Raw genomic sequence first — 16746 nt, 5'->3', positions numbered from 1 at the left:
CGGGCCACCAGGGAATCAGCTGAAAGGCCATCAACATGGGATAAAGCATCCCCTACCACTCTCTGGAAACCATTTGGATCCATTAAGTGGCGGGGGCGGACCATCCGAATTGGTCCCACCTCCCTGCAGAGGGGATGGGTCGCAGAGAAGTCCAGTTGCACCAGGAAGTGATCTGACCATGGCACTTTTTTCGTTTTGCTTTTACTTAGTGTCAGATCACCAACATCCATAGAGGTAAACACCAGGTCCAAGGCATGTCCGCGGCTATGGGTTGGGCCAGACTTATTCAGGGACAGCCCCATGGAGGCCATGCTTTCCACGAAGTCCCGAGCGGCCCCTTGTAAGGTCGTGTCGGCATGGATGTTAAAATCCCCTAGGACGACCAAGCTAGGTGTCTCCAGGAGAACATCCGCCACGACCTGAAGCAGCTCGGGCAGGGAATTCTTGGTGCAGCGGGGAGGTCGGTACACCAAAAGGAATCCTGTACTGCCCCTATTGCCCAACTTCCAGAACATGCACTCGGAAAACTGGGTCTTCCCAATAGGACACCTGGTGCAAACTAATGACTTCCTAAAAATCACTGCAACCCCCCCCTCCCCGCCCACATGACCTGGGTTGCTGTGCGTAAGAGAAACCTGGTGGACAAGCGGCGGCAAGGACAGGCCCATCTGCTTCATCCAACCAAGTCTCTGTTACACATGCCAGGTCAAGTCCTCCATCCATGATCAAGTCGTGGATGGCAGTGGTCTTATGAATCATTGACCTGGCATTGCACAGCAGCACCTTCAGGTCATGTGGGTATCCCTTGCTGATTCTAGTATCCATCCGGTCAGGACCAGACCTGGAGGCAGGAATAGTCCTCAGACAACGACTAAACCTGCCCCCCTCTGTAATGACATGGTCTAGTCTTAGCGTAACTCCTCCCGTGATCACTGAGATCGGTTGTCCCAGTGCATCCCCCCCTGTGGAACATGCCCCAGCCATTTTGTGGGCTGGGGCCCGCTCCCCGGCAGCCCTGACCCCTCCCCCTGAGAACAAAATAACACCTTAAACAAACAAACAAAACCAATAAAGCAATACAAACAAAAAAATGTAAAAATTACAAAAACATCAAAATAAAAAAAATAATTCCCCAAGCCCAACCAAACATCCATCCCACCCCCACCCCCCACATACAAAAAATCCAAAAGAAATTTTTTAAAAACATTTTAAAAACACTCTGTGCCCCTCCGGCAGTAACAACTGTCCTAGTGAGGCCTGTCAGGCCCCGCCCTGGGCCAGGTGGTAAGTGGCAAGAGCAGGGCCCTCAGGCACTCACTCAGGGCAGTCCTCCTGGGCAGCAGGCAGCAAGCAGCACGCAGTCCTTGTGAGGCTTCAGGCCTCGCCCCAGGCCAGATGGTAAGTGGCAAGAGCAGGGCCCTCAGGCACTCACTCAGGGGAGTCCTCCTGGGCAGCGGCAGCAAGCAGCACGCAGTCCTTGTGAGGCTTCAGGCCTCGCCCCAGGCCAGATGGTAAGTGGCAAGAGCAGGGCCCTCAGGCACTCACTCAGGGGAGTCCTCCTGGGCAGCGGCAGCAAGCAGCAAGCAGTCCTTGTGAGGCTTCAGGCCCCACCCCAGGCCAGATGGTAAGTGGCAAGAGCAGGGCCCTCAAGCACTCACTCAGGGAAGTCCTCCTGGGCCTGCATTAACACCCAATGCAGGAATCTTTTGCCCAACACCCAAAGCCCTGAATTAAGAGCCTCATGTTCTACTGACTGAGCTATCCCTCGTTAAGGTAGTGGCACCCTGTGGAAAACTCTCCCATCAAATGTCAAGGAAATAGACAGCTTTATGACTTTTAGAAGACATCTGAAGACAGCCCTGTATAGGGAAGTTTTTAATATTTGATGTCACATTGTCTGTTTATATTCTGTTGGAAGCTGCCCAGAGTGGCTGGGGCAGTCCTGTCAGATGGGGTACTACTACTACTACTAGCCTACACTTTTGTGGACTTGGTTTTCAGTTGCTGTCCATGTTGTCAGTACTTTTGAGGCTTGATAGCACTGGCATCATGGTACATTTGATTGACATCCTATGCCCTTATAAAATGTGGGTTTTTTGGGGTGGGGGTTATTGGGTTGTTGTTTTTATTTTGATTATATATTTTGTGGTTTTATATTTTGATTTTATTTTGTGAAACACCCCAAAACCTCCGGGTATAGGGCAGTATATAAATAATAATAATAATAATAATAATAATAATAATAATAATCCATGAATGTACCCTTTCATAACACTTTTTCCACAAAAAATAATACCATGTCACTATGGTTACTGCTCTGCACATTCACTGCTGCTTATCTGAAAGGGTTCTGCTCTGTAAATTTTGAAGTGCATGCTACATCTTTGTTCTGAGGAGATCACATCAAACAAGCAACCATCCCCCCCACCCAAAACTGCAATGCTGTGGTGTTACCATGATGACTGCGGAAGAACATGCATTTAACTTAATGGTACTAGTGGTTAACGAGTTGGACCCGTGTGTAACAATTTAAGATAATCCTATAGATATTTATAATGTGCATTTAGCTACCGCCTTAAGCAATACAGTCAAGTAATGAAGATGATCACTACTTAAGGCAATGCCTGGTTTTTATAGTTTAGAAAGGATGGGTTTTTTTCCTTAAAAAGAAATAGACTTTTAAACTTACAGCTACTTTCAAAATGTGTTGTACTAAGTTTTTAAGACACTATAGGTTCATTCAGTGATGAAGAGACTAATATAGCTACATATTTATTGTTCAAATATTACTAGAATACTGGAGATGCAATAGATAATGACTTACTGGTATTTAAGTATTGCTATTACTGTCCAACTCAGTAGCATAGCTCAGGGTTGGTGTACTTTTTTGACTCAGTGGGCCATATTTGACATCTGGGTAATATAGTTGATATGTTGGCACCTGTCACTCACATAGTGCCATTGAAGCTTAGCTGGATGTTAGCAATGTAATGCAGAATACATTGCCCTTATCTAACAACTCCTTTGGGAGGGAGCTAAACAACTGGGACACCACCCCTGAAACTTTCCGGATTTAAGTCTTTGCTTACCCCACCTCTCAAGGCAGTGGAATGCAAAACAGGGCATCAGAAGATGAGCATAATTGATGGGTAGGTTCATATGAGAGAAGTCAGTCATTTGAATGCCCTGGTCCCGGGCAATTTAGGGCGTTATAGCTAATGACCATCACTAGGGCTGGGTGATATCTGGTTATTAGCATCGTGATATATCACCAGCTAATCATCACAATATACTGATATATCACGAAGTCTGAAATAAGAATGGAGCTATGTAGAAGTAGTGGCTGGCTTCATGGTTTTTCCTATATTGTCATTTTTGCCACTGCCTACTCTTGTGATTTGCTACCTCTTGCAGGAGGTGGGGAGAGCTGAGCTGGCAGAGTTAACAGGGGCTGCAGGAATCAAGAGAAGCTTTGGCTGGCTTCACGGTTTTTCCCACAGTGTGATTTTTGCATAGCACACACATAAATCATGATTCGCAATATACTGCCAGGTCAAATATTATGAAACGGGTATCACAAAATGGACTTCAAACTTGTTTTCGGTGATATGTCACCCAGCCCTAACCAGCACTTTGAACTGGGCCCAGAAATAAAACAAGATGGTGCTAATTAAAGAAGACTGGAGTAAGATGTTTAGAAAAGTAGATAGCAGAAATTCATCTAGCTGCAGCACTGTTGTGGATATCAGTAGCTCCCAATGATTGCAAAGGCCAACATTTTTGTGACTTATAGCTTTGATATGGGTATCATTTGTATGTAGGGCTATTGGCAGGGTAGGTGGGCAGAGTTGTGTCTCTGATTATGGACTTCAGTTGTCATGTTTTTCCCTTTTCATACCTAAGGCTGAGTGAAAGTCAATACAATCCATGTTATTGAATACTTCATTAACTTGTTTTTACTGGTTTTTATGTGTATCTCTTCCATTTCAGGATGAGGAGGGTGTGGAAGGGGTTTCTGTAGGGGCCATTCTTTCAGACTACCAACGGGTCCGTGTAGAAGACGTGTAAGTAAAATTACTCTCTGTGTTACAATGCATGGTAAGCAACTCATAAAAGCACCTTTAAGCTATTGCTGCTTTTAATAAAAAATGTGCACTTAAATCAAGTTAGGATTCCAGAAAAACCATCAGAATTTTGAAAAAGAAATATTAAGATCTAGAGTTAAAAATTTATCTAAAATGTATAGGATATTATTAGATTGGGAAACTAAAGAAGAATTTGTGAAATCATCTATGATCAAATGGGCACAAGATGTGGATCATAATTTTGATCCAAACCTGTGGGAAAATTTGTGGAAAATAAATTTAAAAATCACTGCTAGTTATACATCGAAAGAGAACTGTTTAATAATGACCCACTTGATGCCAAGTAAACTAGCTAAAATGTTTAGAACTAAAAGTGAAATGTAAATAAACAACTGGCACATTTTATCACTCATGGTAGGTCTTGTAGAATAATAAAATAATTCTGGGAGATGGTTTATAACGAATTTAAGAAAGTGTTTAAAAGAACGTTTCCTAAAAACCCAGAAACTTTCCTTCTGGGAATAGTAACAATAGAAATACCAACAAATCAAACTAATCTATGGATGTATGTGACTACATCTAGTAGCACAAAAGTAGAGAACTGATGTAGTACCATCAAGAGAAGAATGGCACCTCAAAATATTAGAATATATAGAACTTGCCAGCATGACAAATAGATTAAGAAATAAAGATGTTAAGAATTTAAAAGAGGACTAAAGGTAAAGGTAAAGAGACCCCTGACCATTAGGTCCAGTCATGGCCGACTCTGGGGTTGCGGCGCTCATCTCGCTTTATTGGCCGAGGGAGCCAGCGTACAGCTTCCGGGTCATGTGGCCAGCATGACTAAGCCGCTTCTGGCAAACCAGAGCAGCGCACGGAAACGCCGTTTACCTTCCCACTGGACCGAGCAACGGGAGCACACCCCATTGCGGGGATTCGAACCGCCGACCTTCTGATCGGCAAGTCCTAGGCTCTGTGGTTTAACCCACAGCGCCACGCACGTCAAAAGAGGACTAGACATTATATATAGAATATATGCAGACATATTATAACAAGAAAATAAGTGCAACAGACCGAAAAAATAGTACTCAGCAGTAGATGTGACAAAGTGAGACAGTGTAAGATATGAAAATAATTTAGTAGAATAAGAAAACGCAGTCAAAAAGACAACAGATAGGAAAGCAGAGAAAGAGTAGAAGGGAAGTTAAAATTAAGGTTTATAAGAGTCAGTTAAATTCGAGGAATAAGTTATGTTAGTATTATTATTTACATCATCATCATCATCATCATAATTTTCTCTTTCTTACTGTTATGTGTCTGACTGTAACATATAATAAATATTTTTTTTAAAAAAGGACTGTGTAAAATAGAACATGAATTGCAACATGCTATTTGTACATACTTCACACACTGAATGTGATGGGATGGTGAGCTGCTTGTGCGTAAAATCCTAGTCCCTCAGAGTTTGGCTAAGTCCCCAAACCTCTGTCTCTGACGGAGCACCTTAAGCATGGCTCCATCAGTCGCTCGTTGAATCGGACAGTGGGCGTTTACGGAACTTCTTCCAGCATAAAAGCTCCTTAACGGAAACGCGTCTTCTGGACTCTCGGCGTGACAGTTTCCGGCGAGGCGTGGGGGTCCCTACAGGAGGTCTTGAAACCTCCCCACTGTTTTCGCTTGAAGTGTCTCTGAGCCCTCCCTCCGACTCACTTTCCCTTGGAACTCCACTTCTCCCCCTGCTGGTCCCCTCCTCAGCTGAATGGTCTCTCTCACCCTCTGTGAGCCCTTTCACCTCCTGCGTCTCAGATGGCAGTTCCCTGACATCCACCTCCCCTCCAGGGCCCCCTTCACCCCCTTCCCTCCCCTCCTCTGCGGGAGGCGAGGGAGCAAAACCCCTGAATGAACCTCCCTCATCTTCCGAAGTTTCGAACACTTCCCTCCACCTCTTGCTGTTACCGGTTTCCAAGTACTCCTCCTCATCGGAGTCTGTTCCTCCTTCCAACTCCGATTCCCTGAATCCTTCCAGTTCCTCCTCATCGTCGGTGGTGCCAAAGTACTCCCTCCGGAACCTCGCTATTGGCTGAGGTTTCCTGGGGAACCTTTGGTGAAACGTTTCGATCAAGATCTCGTCACGGACCTCCTCTGCCGTCACCCAGGTGTCTTCCGACTCCGGTTCCCCTTCCCACGCGACCAAATACTCCACCTGATTACCCTTCCACCTGGAGTCGATGATTTCCGCCACATGGTTGCTGCTTTCCCTTTCTTCTATGGCTGGCCCCCGTGTGGATACCCCTTCACCTTCCCCCCTATATGGTGACAGTAATGACCTGTGGAATACTGGGTGCAGTTTCATGTGGTTCGGTAACCGGAGTCTGAAAGCCACTGGGTTGACCTGTTGGATGACCTCAAATGGTCCCAATCTTTTGGGTCTCAATTTCTTGCAACCCCCCTTGAACGGCAACCCTTGGGTTGATAGCCAGACCTGACTCCCCACCCTAATGGTTTCACCTTCCCTTCTGCTCTTGTCTGCCTGCCTCTTATATTCTTCTTTGGCCCTTTCTAAGTTGAGTTGGAGTTGACGATGGATCGCTTCCATTTCTTCTACAAAATGTTCAGCGGCCGGGACACTCCATCTCTCCCCTCCTCCCCCTGGAAACGCCCTGGGGTGGTACCCATAATTAGCCAAAAAGGGGCTCATCCCGGTGGACACATTCTCTGCATTATTGTAAGCAAATTCCGCTAGCGCCAACTTTTCGACCCAATCGTTCTCTCTGTCATTGACATAACACCTCAGGTATTGTTGGAGGATACCGTTTGCCCTCTCCGCCTGCCCATTGGTCTCAGGGTGCCTGGCAGTCGAAAAGTTGACCTCTACGTGCAACAAGCTCATAAGTTTCCTCCAGAATCTGGACGTGAACTGTTTCCCTCTGTCGGAGACCACCCTCAAGGGGGCGCCATGCAGCCTAAAAATATGTTCTACAAACAATTTCGCTGTCTCTTCCGCCGTGACTGCATGTGAGCAAGCTACAAAGTGACCCATCTTAGTTAACAGGTCTACTACGACTAGTATGGCGGTTTTCCCCTGGGATTTAGGCAGATCCGTCATAAAATCTATCGATACCGCCTCCCACGGTCGTTCTGGTGTGGGTAACGGTTCTAATAACCCCGCTGGTGCCCGCCTTTCTCCTTTGGCTCTCTGGCATTGGTCACACCTTCTCACATACTCCCGTACATCCTCCCTCACCTTGGGCCACCAAAACTCCCTGGTCACCAACCACATGGTCTTGTGTTGCCCAAAATGCCCCGCTGTGGGATTGTCGTGCAGCTGTTTGAGTACTCTCCCCCTCAATTCCCCTTTGGGTATATATAGAGCCCCTTTGTAATACAATGCCCCGTTTCTTTCTTCAAAACCTCCGGGGTCTTCTCCCTCTCTCCTTAAACCTCTGAGCTTATCCTGGGCGTATTCATCATTTACCGTTCCCTCTACCAGTTCCCTTTGCCCCACCCAGGCCGCCCCACACACCCAGTGGTCCTCTGGGATAATATGTCTCTCTTCAGGCGCTCCCTCCCCCTCCAAATATTCAGGTTTGCGAGAGAGAGCGTCCGCTCTGATGTTTTCTGGACCTGGCACATAGCAGATTTCAAAATGGAATTTGGAAAACTCCTGGGCCCATCTCACTTGTCGTTGGTTGAGCACTCGTGCCGTTCTCCAATACTCCAAATTCTTGTGGTCCGTACACACTTGCACCTTATGCTGTGCGCCAATTAGTAAGTGTCTCCATCTCCAGAACGCTTCGTGAATGGCGAGTAGTTCTCGGTCATATACGGTGTAGTTCCTCTCGGATTTGTTCAGCTTACGCGAAAAGAAGGCACAAGGTCTCCATTCCGACTTATTGCTCCCTGGCTGAAGCAGCACCGCCCCCACCGCCCGGTCTGAGGCATCAGTTTCCACTCTCATGGGTTTTTGTAAATCCACATGCAGGAGCTGTTCTTCCGAAGCGAATGCCCTTTTCAATTCCTCAAATGCTTGCTCCGCCTCCGCCGTCCAAACGAATTTCTTCTTGCTGCTTAGACAGTCCGTGATGGGAGCCGTTAAGTGGGCAAAGTTCTTGATGAATTTACGGTAAAAGTTCCCAAACCCTAAGAACCTTTGCACATCCTTTTTCGTTTTCGGTGTCTTCCATTCCAGCACCGCCTGGACCTTGCCTGGATCCATGGCTAATCCCTTGTCTGATAAGCGGTACCCCAGGAATTCCACCTCCTTGGTGTGAAACTGACACTTCTCCAATTTCACCCACAGCTGGTTTGCTTGCAGCTGGCTCAGCACTTCCCTGACATCCTTTACATGCTGCTCCTCATTCTCTGAATATATCAGCACGTCATCGAGGAAGGCCACACAATTCTTGTAGAGCAAAGGTCCCAGGACATGGTTCATGAGCGATTGAAAACAGGCGGAGCCTGATTGTAATCCGAATGGCATAACGAGATATTCAAAAGCCCCCAAAGGGGTGAACATGGTGGTTTTCCATTCATCCCCTTTCTTTATTCGTATCAGGTTGTATGCCCCTCTCAGGTCCAATTTCGTGAATATCTTTCCCTTCCTCACCCTGGTCAAAATGTCATCAATCCTGGGCATGGGGAAAGTCACTGGTTCTGACACGGCATTTAGCCGCCTGTAATCCACTACAAGCCGGGGTTTATCCGTGTTTTTTTTGTCCACAAAAAACACTGGGCTCCCTCCCACCGCTCTGGACTCTCTGATGAAGCCCCTCTTCAGGTTTTTATCAATAAACTCCCTTAACTCCTGCATTTCCCTGTCTGACATGGCGTACAGCTTGCCCACGGGGAGCTGGGCCCCAGGGACCAGGTTAATTTGGCAGTCAAAGTCTCTATGCGGTGGTAGTTTATCTGCTTCCCTTTCGCTGAAGAGCTTGCTCAGATCAGCGTATTGTTTGGGCACCTTCCCTTTGTCTGCCACTTCCGTCCCTGCTAGAAAGGCTTTTGCCCCTTCTGGCACCTTTCCCTCTCTGCAATGTTCCAGGCAATGTGCTGACCCAAAGGAGACCACTCTCTGATGCCAGCCCACTAGCGGGTCATGCAACGCTAGCCAGCTCATTCCCAAAATGACGGGAGCCCCTCCCAGGGTGGCCACGTTGAACGCTATCCTTTCGGTGTGCCTGGCCACCCTCATAACCATTGGGACGGTCTGTAGACTAACTTCTCCTCCCAACAGCTCCCTCCCATCGATCGTGGTCACCTGCAGGGGGTTGCTTAAAGGGAGTGTCTGTATCTGGTGTTCAGCTGCAAACTCCTTACTCATAAAATTACAGGAGCCGCCTGAGTCCAACAGCGCCTTTGTCTTTAGTGGGTATCCGTTTGCCAGCTCTAGCAACACCTCTATCACTAGGGCTGGTCTTGGAGGTTCCGGAGTGGGCACTTTTACTGCTCCTTGGCCTGGCTGCAGTGCCCCGACGGTGGCAGCCAGGCGTTGGCTTTTACTGGCTCCTGGACTCCCTCCTCCTTCCCCCCAACAGCTCCCGCCATCCCTTGCCATTCCTTTCTTTGCGGGCAGACTCTGGCAAAGTGACCTGGCTGCTGGCAGAGATAACATTTCTTGGCGCTCTTTCCCTCCTTCTTCCTCCCTTCACTGGGATTTGAAACTGCGCGCGCGCGCGCTGTTCCAACTTCCATCGGCTCTCCTGGCGGGAAACTTGGCTCTGGAATCTCTGGAATGCGGAAATCCCTCCAACGCTCTCCTTTCCCCTCCCGCTTCTCCAAGGCTCTTGCCTCCTGGCGCGCTCCAATGGTCAGCGCTGATTTGGTCAGCTGGTCCATAGACTCCGCCCTGGGCGCCCGGGAAAGTTCGTCTTTCACTGCCGAAGAAAGCCCTTCTTCAAAGAGCATTTGAATGGGTTCCGCCGATAGGTCCCATCCCAATTTATGTATCAACATGGTAAACTCAGTCCAGTACTCACGAACCGATCGGCTCCCCTGTTTGCAAGCCATCAATTGTCTGCGCACCAGTCCCTGTTCAATCTCGCTGGAAAACATCAAATCCATGGCGCGAAAAAACTTCCTTGTGTCCTTCAGCATTTCACTATTCCCTGCCATCAGGGGTCTAACCCAGTCTCTCGCCCCTCCTTCGAGATGGCCAATCACAAACGCCACTCGCGATGCCTCGTCGGGAAAGTCGTTAAACTGCAGCTCGAGAGCATACTGCATCTCTGTCCTAAAGGCTTGATAGTTCCTGGGGTCCCCCCCAAACTTCTGCACCAATCCTGGCATCTTTCTTGCTAGTGGGGCGCCTTTTGTCTTATCTGCATCCTGTGCCCTCCTTTCCTCTAGCCTCGCCGTTTGCAGCGCTAGCTGGAGCTCCAACACCCTGTACCTTTCTTCCAGGCTTGGACCCTCTCCAGCTCCTCCTGCTCCCCCGGCTCCGGCTGGGTTGCTCATGATGCCTCTTTGCACAAGCTGCTTTCAGGGACTGTCCGATTGCTGTGATGGGATGGTGAGCTGCTTGTGCGTAAAATCCTAGTCCCTCAGAGTTTGGCTAAGTCCCCAAACCTCTGTCTCTGACGGAGCACCTTAAGCATGGCTCCATCAGTCGCTCGTTGAATCGGACAGTGGGCGTTTACGGAACTTCTTCCAGCATAAAAGCTCCTTAACGGAAACGCGTCTTCTGGACTCTCGGCGTGACAGTTTCCGGCGAGGCGTGGGGGTCCCTACAGGAGGTCTTGAAACCTCCCCACTGTTTTCGCTTGAAGTGTCTCTGAGCCCTCCCTCCGACTCACTTTCCCTTGGAACTCCACTTCTCCCCCTGCTGGTTCCCTCCTCAGCTGAATGGTCTCTCTCACCCTCTGTGAGCCCTTTCACCTCCTGCGTCTCAGATGGCAGTTCCCTGACACTGAAGATTGATTTTTTTCTTTCTGTATTTATCTACATTGAATGTGAATTAAAGCTGCTGTACAATTCTTCTATACTAGCTAACATAAAATTGGGAAAGAGCTATAATCCTTCCAATTTTTCTGTTTTTGTTGGCTTGTGTATTTGTATTGTTTTGCCCATTGGCTACTTTGCTTGGAGTCAATGGGATGTTTTTAAGACTTGGGTAAAAATGGTCTGCTTGAGGATGAAAGGTCTGATTGGACAAATATCACTCCTCTTATTGGGGAAATGCTGCAATGCATGCTTTTAATGTACACTTTGCTTGTAAAGGATTGTACCTAGGATGTAGTTGGAATTTTTATTATTTTTGTCTTTTTTCTCTATGCCTCTAAGATGCTGCTGTCAGATTAGAATGGGCTCTTCTAAAAATATTTCCATTAGAGGTGCATCCAATATTTTTTTGTGGCCCACACTTCACCTTTCTGTAGCTTATATTTATATTCTGTCCATCTGCTTTCATTTGAGTGAAGAGGAAGGTGAGAACCATTGTAGGCTATTGCAGTCTATGCCTGGGCAGCAGCAATTTTGGCATAAGGTTCACCTATGGACATATAGATGCCTTTCTACGAGTGCAGGTTTTCACTCCTGTTGTAATGAGTGAAGAAATGAGCGTGGAAACATGGAATTGCTTCTTTAACCTGTGATGGTGCTTATTGTCATTTAAAAATTAAGTACTGTTTATAGCAGGAATGGAGGACCACTGACCTTCATCATGTTTTTGGACTCCATCTCCCATTAGTCCCAGCTAATATGGTCAATATTCAGGGATTGCCGAAGTTGTAGCCCAACGTCTGAAGACCTCTGGTATCAGAACCCTGACTTAAAGTTTCAGGCATATTAAATGCCTAAAATGTATTGAGCAGTGTTCAGGGGGGAAATGGTCTCTGCACTATCTAACGAATATGGGGTGAAAAAAGAGAAGAATAAAAGGAACTGCATTATGCAGATTTTTGGATGGTAAGAAAATAAATTTAACTAAATATGATAAAAAGTTAGAAGCCAGTGGGGAGAGAGACACAACATAAATATGATCACAGAACAGGCGAGAAAAATTCAGCGAGCAGCGCCGTCCTCTATGAAAACTTAATAAAGAAAGGTAGGGAATGGTATGACCAATTAAATGCAGTACTCAAGGCAATATAGAACAAAGACTTGGCTTGATATTTTGTTAGTTGCAAGAGACAGTAAAGGGCAAGTTTTTGAATTGTATACATATGATTAGGAAAACCAAAAGTGGTAATGACACTCCTTGTACCTGATTAGAAGACTGAAGAAGGGTTAGCGGTGGTTCACACGTCATGATAAGCTAGGTTTGCTTTGTGCACACTGCTCGGATTGGGTCCACCCTTCCTTACTTTGCTGTGCTGGAATGAAAGAAAGCACGGCCCCAGCTTAGTGCTACACACGATTTGTTTGTCTCCAAACCAAGAAACAAAGCCCAAGAGAAGCCATGTTGTGTGCAGTCTACGCAAGGATGGTAGCGAAGAATATGAGGGAACAAGTGGGAGAAGCCCTTTTGTATGCTACTTGTGTGTGAAGGTGTCTAGAGAAGGCAAGTTCAGTAGAAAGGAACAAGAGCAGGATCTGTGGAATAGCAGCAAAAAGCAAAACCAAGGGATTTAAAATTAGGGAAAGCGGGAATACCAGAAAGAACATAAATCAAGAGAAAATAGAACCATGCCCAAACAGCCAACGTTAAGGGGTGTGAGAGAGAGAGTTCATGAAAATAAGTTTATTTGAAACTGAAGAGTGATCAATAACAAATAGAAGGGAAAATAAGTTGCAGCACCTGAGATGAGCTGCAAAATGGCGTCTCCCGACAAGGGAAGCTCCCACGTTCATTTCAATGAACAATGCCAGTTTGCATACACATTCATTTCTGTGTATGAATTTGCTCTCTCCACTTCAATAAATAGAAGTTAGGCCCAAGATAACTGCATGGGCATCTTCAGTTACAAAGATCTCAGGACTAGGCTTCTAGCATCTAGTGCAGGCATCCCCAAACTCGGCCCTCCAGCTGTTTTGGGACTACAACTCCCATCATCCCTAGCTAACAGGACCATTGGTCAGGGATGATGGGAATTGTAGTCCCAAAACAGCTGGAGGGCTGAGTTTGAGGGTGCCTCATCTAGTGAGTAAACCTCACTAGCCATCCCTTTGCAGTGTAGTCCTATGCGTTTCTACTAAGAACTAAGGCCACCGAGTTCAGTGGAATTCCTCCAAGGTATATAGCAGTTGTTCCCAATTAGCTAAGTACTGTGGAACCCCTGTTGTTCAAAAGCCAAGCCATGGACCCCCTACTTTTTGAAAATGTTGATACATCTGTGGTAGTTTTAGTTCTGTGAATGGCACCACCGTACCCTCCAACATGTCCCAGCGCAAAAACCAAGAGGCACGTCTTCTAGGCTGCGCTGTTGCATGAGTCATGTGACCTGTGGGAGTGCACAGTGTCCAAAACCACTTTTTTTAAGGCACCACGATCTCATGTGAGAGGCGTGTCTGGCCACAATCTCAGGTGTTCTGGGATGCTGTGCTCTCACAAGAGAGCATGGCCATCCAAAATTGGATGTTCCAGACAGTTGATGGGTATGTGTATTAGACCCCAGGGTGGGTACCCCAGGGGGTATTAGACCCCCTGGGGTCCGTGGACCACCAAGTGGGTATACCACTGGTATGTAGGATAGACTTGGTAGGTTTACAAGGGGCGTGGTTCTTAGGTTTTGATGTCTTAGTCCCGATTTAACCTGTTTGATGGTTATATTGTCAATTAGTAGTTTGTACATACGGTTTGTTGTAATTAAGCTTGATTTTAGTTTAGTAATGTGATGGTAGCTCCTGTGGCCTCTCACGGGAGAAAATGTACAAATTCACACATTCACTTACACAAATGTGAGTTCCATTCAATTCAGCTGGTCTTATTTCTACTTCGTATAGTAGCAGATGTTGCTGGAAGTGCAATCGCCTTTTCTTCCTTTTACTGATGCAGAAGAAGAATTTGTTGGTGGAACATTTTCTTCAAGCTGTCTTAAGCTTCTGAAAACATTTCACACTTTGAAATATTTTGGTTGTAGTTACTGTAGGAAGTGTGAGATACATAATTGCATAACCATTTTACAAATAGACAGGACCTTTTCAATGGCCACACCAGCACTAGCTGTTTATTTCTGGAAATGTTTAAACTTTCTGTAAAGTTGCCTCAGAAATAGCTTATACATACCTATATAAAAAAGTACACAATACAATGCAGTTGTAAAAACCCGCCTGTAGTATAAAATAGCAGAACCAGCAAATGAAAGCAGAAAAGACAGCTGAAGTACTACATAAAGCTCAGGAGAATAGGATGGATTTCACCTGGCATGTGAAATATAACAAAGTTGGCACCAGTCAAACATGTCCAAAATTCGGATGCCACCACAGAAAAGGCTGTCTTCAGTAGCCATCCCCCTACTTCAGAATGGCAGGCACTTGGAAGACGACAAAATTGATGGTAGGTTCACGTGAGACAATGTGGTGTTTCAGATGCTTCAGACGAAGGCAGTTTAGGGCTATGGAACTATCTCACTAGAGACTCATCATGCAAGCTCCATGTTGATTTTTCAAAGGCAAGTAAGGACATAATTTTAAGAAATGCTTTTAGGGAATGATTCTGGCCATTTGGTTGTCTTTTAAACTGTGCATAAGAACATAAGAAGAGTCTGCTGGGTCAGGCCAATGGCCCATCTAGCCCAGCATCCTGTTTTCATAGTGGCAACTAGTCAACTTATAGAAAGCATGAAAGAAGGATCTGAGCACAACAGCATTCTCTGCACTCGTGGCTGGCAACTGGCAGTAGTCAGGGTCATGCCACTTCTGACAGTGGAGGTGAAGCATGGCTATACAGTGGTACCTCTGGTTAAGAACTTAATTCATTCTGGAGGTCTGTTCTTAACCAGAAACTGTTCTTAACCTGACGTACCACTTTAGCTAATGGGGCCTCCCGTTGCTGCCACGCCGCCACGCTGCGACGTTGCAATTTCTGCTCTCATCCTGAAGCAAAGTTCTTAATCCAAGGTACTATTTCTGGGTTAGCAGAGTCTGTAACCTGAAGCGTCTGTAACCCGAGGTACCACTGTACCAGTTAGCAGGTGTTGATAGCCTTAACTTCCAGGAATTGGTCTAATATTTAAAAACCATTCAAGCTGGTGATCATTATTACTTCTTATGAGAGCAAATAGCTGTGGAGAGATATTTTTTAGTATTATTCTGAAATTGTAATTATGGATTGGATGCTGTGTTGCTTGTTGGAGGCTTCCTAGTCACAGCACATGATATAAACTGTTCTCTCTCTCTCTCTCTCTCTGTATGAAGTAAAATGAAATAAAATATGGAAGCCAGTAACTTGACTTAAATCATTGACCAAAACACAACCACTTCAGTGAGCCCAGTAAAGTTTCAGACTAAAGTTTTCTAACAGCATCTTCTGTGCTGCATGGTGAATTGAATTGGGAGAAGTTTCAAAAATGTATGCAACATGGTTCAGGGAACTGCTGGTTAAATGGGGAGAAAACTTAAAAATAAAAAAAAACACCAGGTGTATTGAAATTGCTGAGTATTCCAAAGGTAAGTCTTTGGATCCCAGCCCATGTTTCCACTTAAAAATAAATAAATGAATGAACAAAATATATAATAAAGGAAGTTCCAATTTTACTAGATGGCAGAACCATTAAAGCTTTCCAATTTATTTTATAGCAAAATTCACTTTATGCTAGACTTCATGCTATTTTATATTATTTTTGCTAGAAAACGGAACACACTTCTCCATCCCCATACTTCATAATCTTACACTATTAACTTCACTAGAGTGAGTAATCCTGTTTAAGTCAATAGGGCTATTCACGGTAATAACACTAAAAACCTATGTTCTTGTTTATTAGTTCAGTGTCTATAGAAGGGAGATGTATGTTGTGTGTGCGTCTAGTGTTTCAACTAACATTACTTTTATTCAGAAATGCTTGTTTACTAGATAATTAAGTTCTTACTCATGATTTGCCATTTTAAGATAGAACATTGAATTCCATTTTAAAATCCCAAAAAGTAGGGTTTTAAAATTTTGTTTATTGAAATAAGGTCTACTTGAAATATTTTGAATACCTACAGCAATAAAAAGAAACCCAAATAGGAAATTGGAACCTGAGAAACAGAACATACCACTGGTTGGTATAGCTATTAGGTTCAATGTATTTGATATTGGCAATTTCCTGCACCTTGATTCTTTAAGGGAAATCTGTTAGCAGGGCTCAGCTCTGTTAGCTCATTATAAAATTATATTGGTTGGATCCTGGCTTTTCCCTGCACCCTGTTGGTAGAATCTCCTAGGTGTTTTGCTAAGGACACTTCTGCTGGCCAAAAGTGGAAGGCAATTTTTGCCAATTGTCCGTTCACCCGTAGGACTCAGTCCCTCCCATACTGTTCCAGGAGGTCTCCTAATTCCCTGGAGCAAATTTCCAGGTAGAAGGAAGAATTGACAAAAATTGTATCCTCTCCCATTCCACAGGTGGGATTTCTTCTAGATTCAAAGCCTTCCATGAATGGCAGCCAACCTTCCATTTGCAGAAGGCAGAGTCTAGACCCAGGCTATTGAAACAGCATTATTAAATTTATGATCGGTTTCCATATCACTTTTCATAAATACAGTGTTTAATTATGAGGAGTTTTAAAGGACTTGAGACCTGTTAGA

The 16746-nt window shown here is 45.4% G+C and overlaps 1 protein-coding gene across 4 annotated transcripts in view; it reads left to right on the top strand.

Annotated features, from left to right (window-relative positions):
- DPH6 (diphthamine biosynthesis 6) overlaps positions 1-16746 on the top strand; it is a 248942-nt gene that overhangs the window by 51802 nt on the left and 180394 nt on the right. For all 4 annotated transcript variants that reach the window (XM_053381498.1, XM_053381506.1, XM_053381489.1 and 1 more), the window contains exon 4: positions 3991-4064. In XM_053381498.1, coding sequence (XP_053237473.1) covers positions 3991-4064 — 74 coding nt within the window. The remainder of the gene's footprint in view (positions 1-3990; positions 4065-16746) is intronic.

This window comes from Podarcis raffonei, chromosome 1, assembly GCF_027172205.1.
Source record: "Podarcis raffonei isolate rPodRaf1 chromosome 1, rPodRaf1.pri, whole genome shotgun sequence".
Lineage (NCBI taxonomy): Eukaryota > Metazoa > Chordata > Lepidosauria > Squamata > Lacertidae > Podarcis > Podarcis raffonei.
The sequence above is the reverse complement of the archived record's forward strand: the minus strand, read 5'-3'. Positions and strand labels throughout refer to the sequence as shown.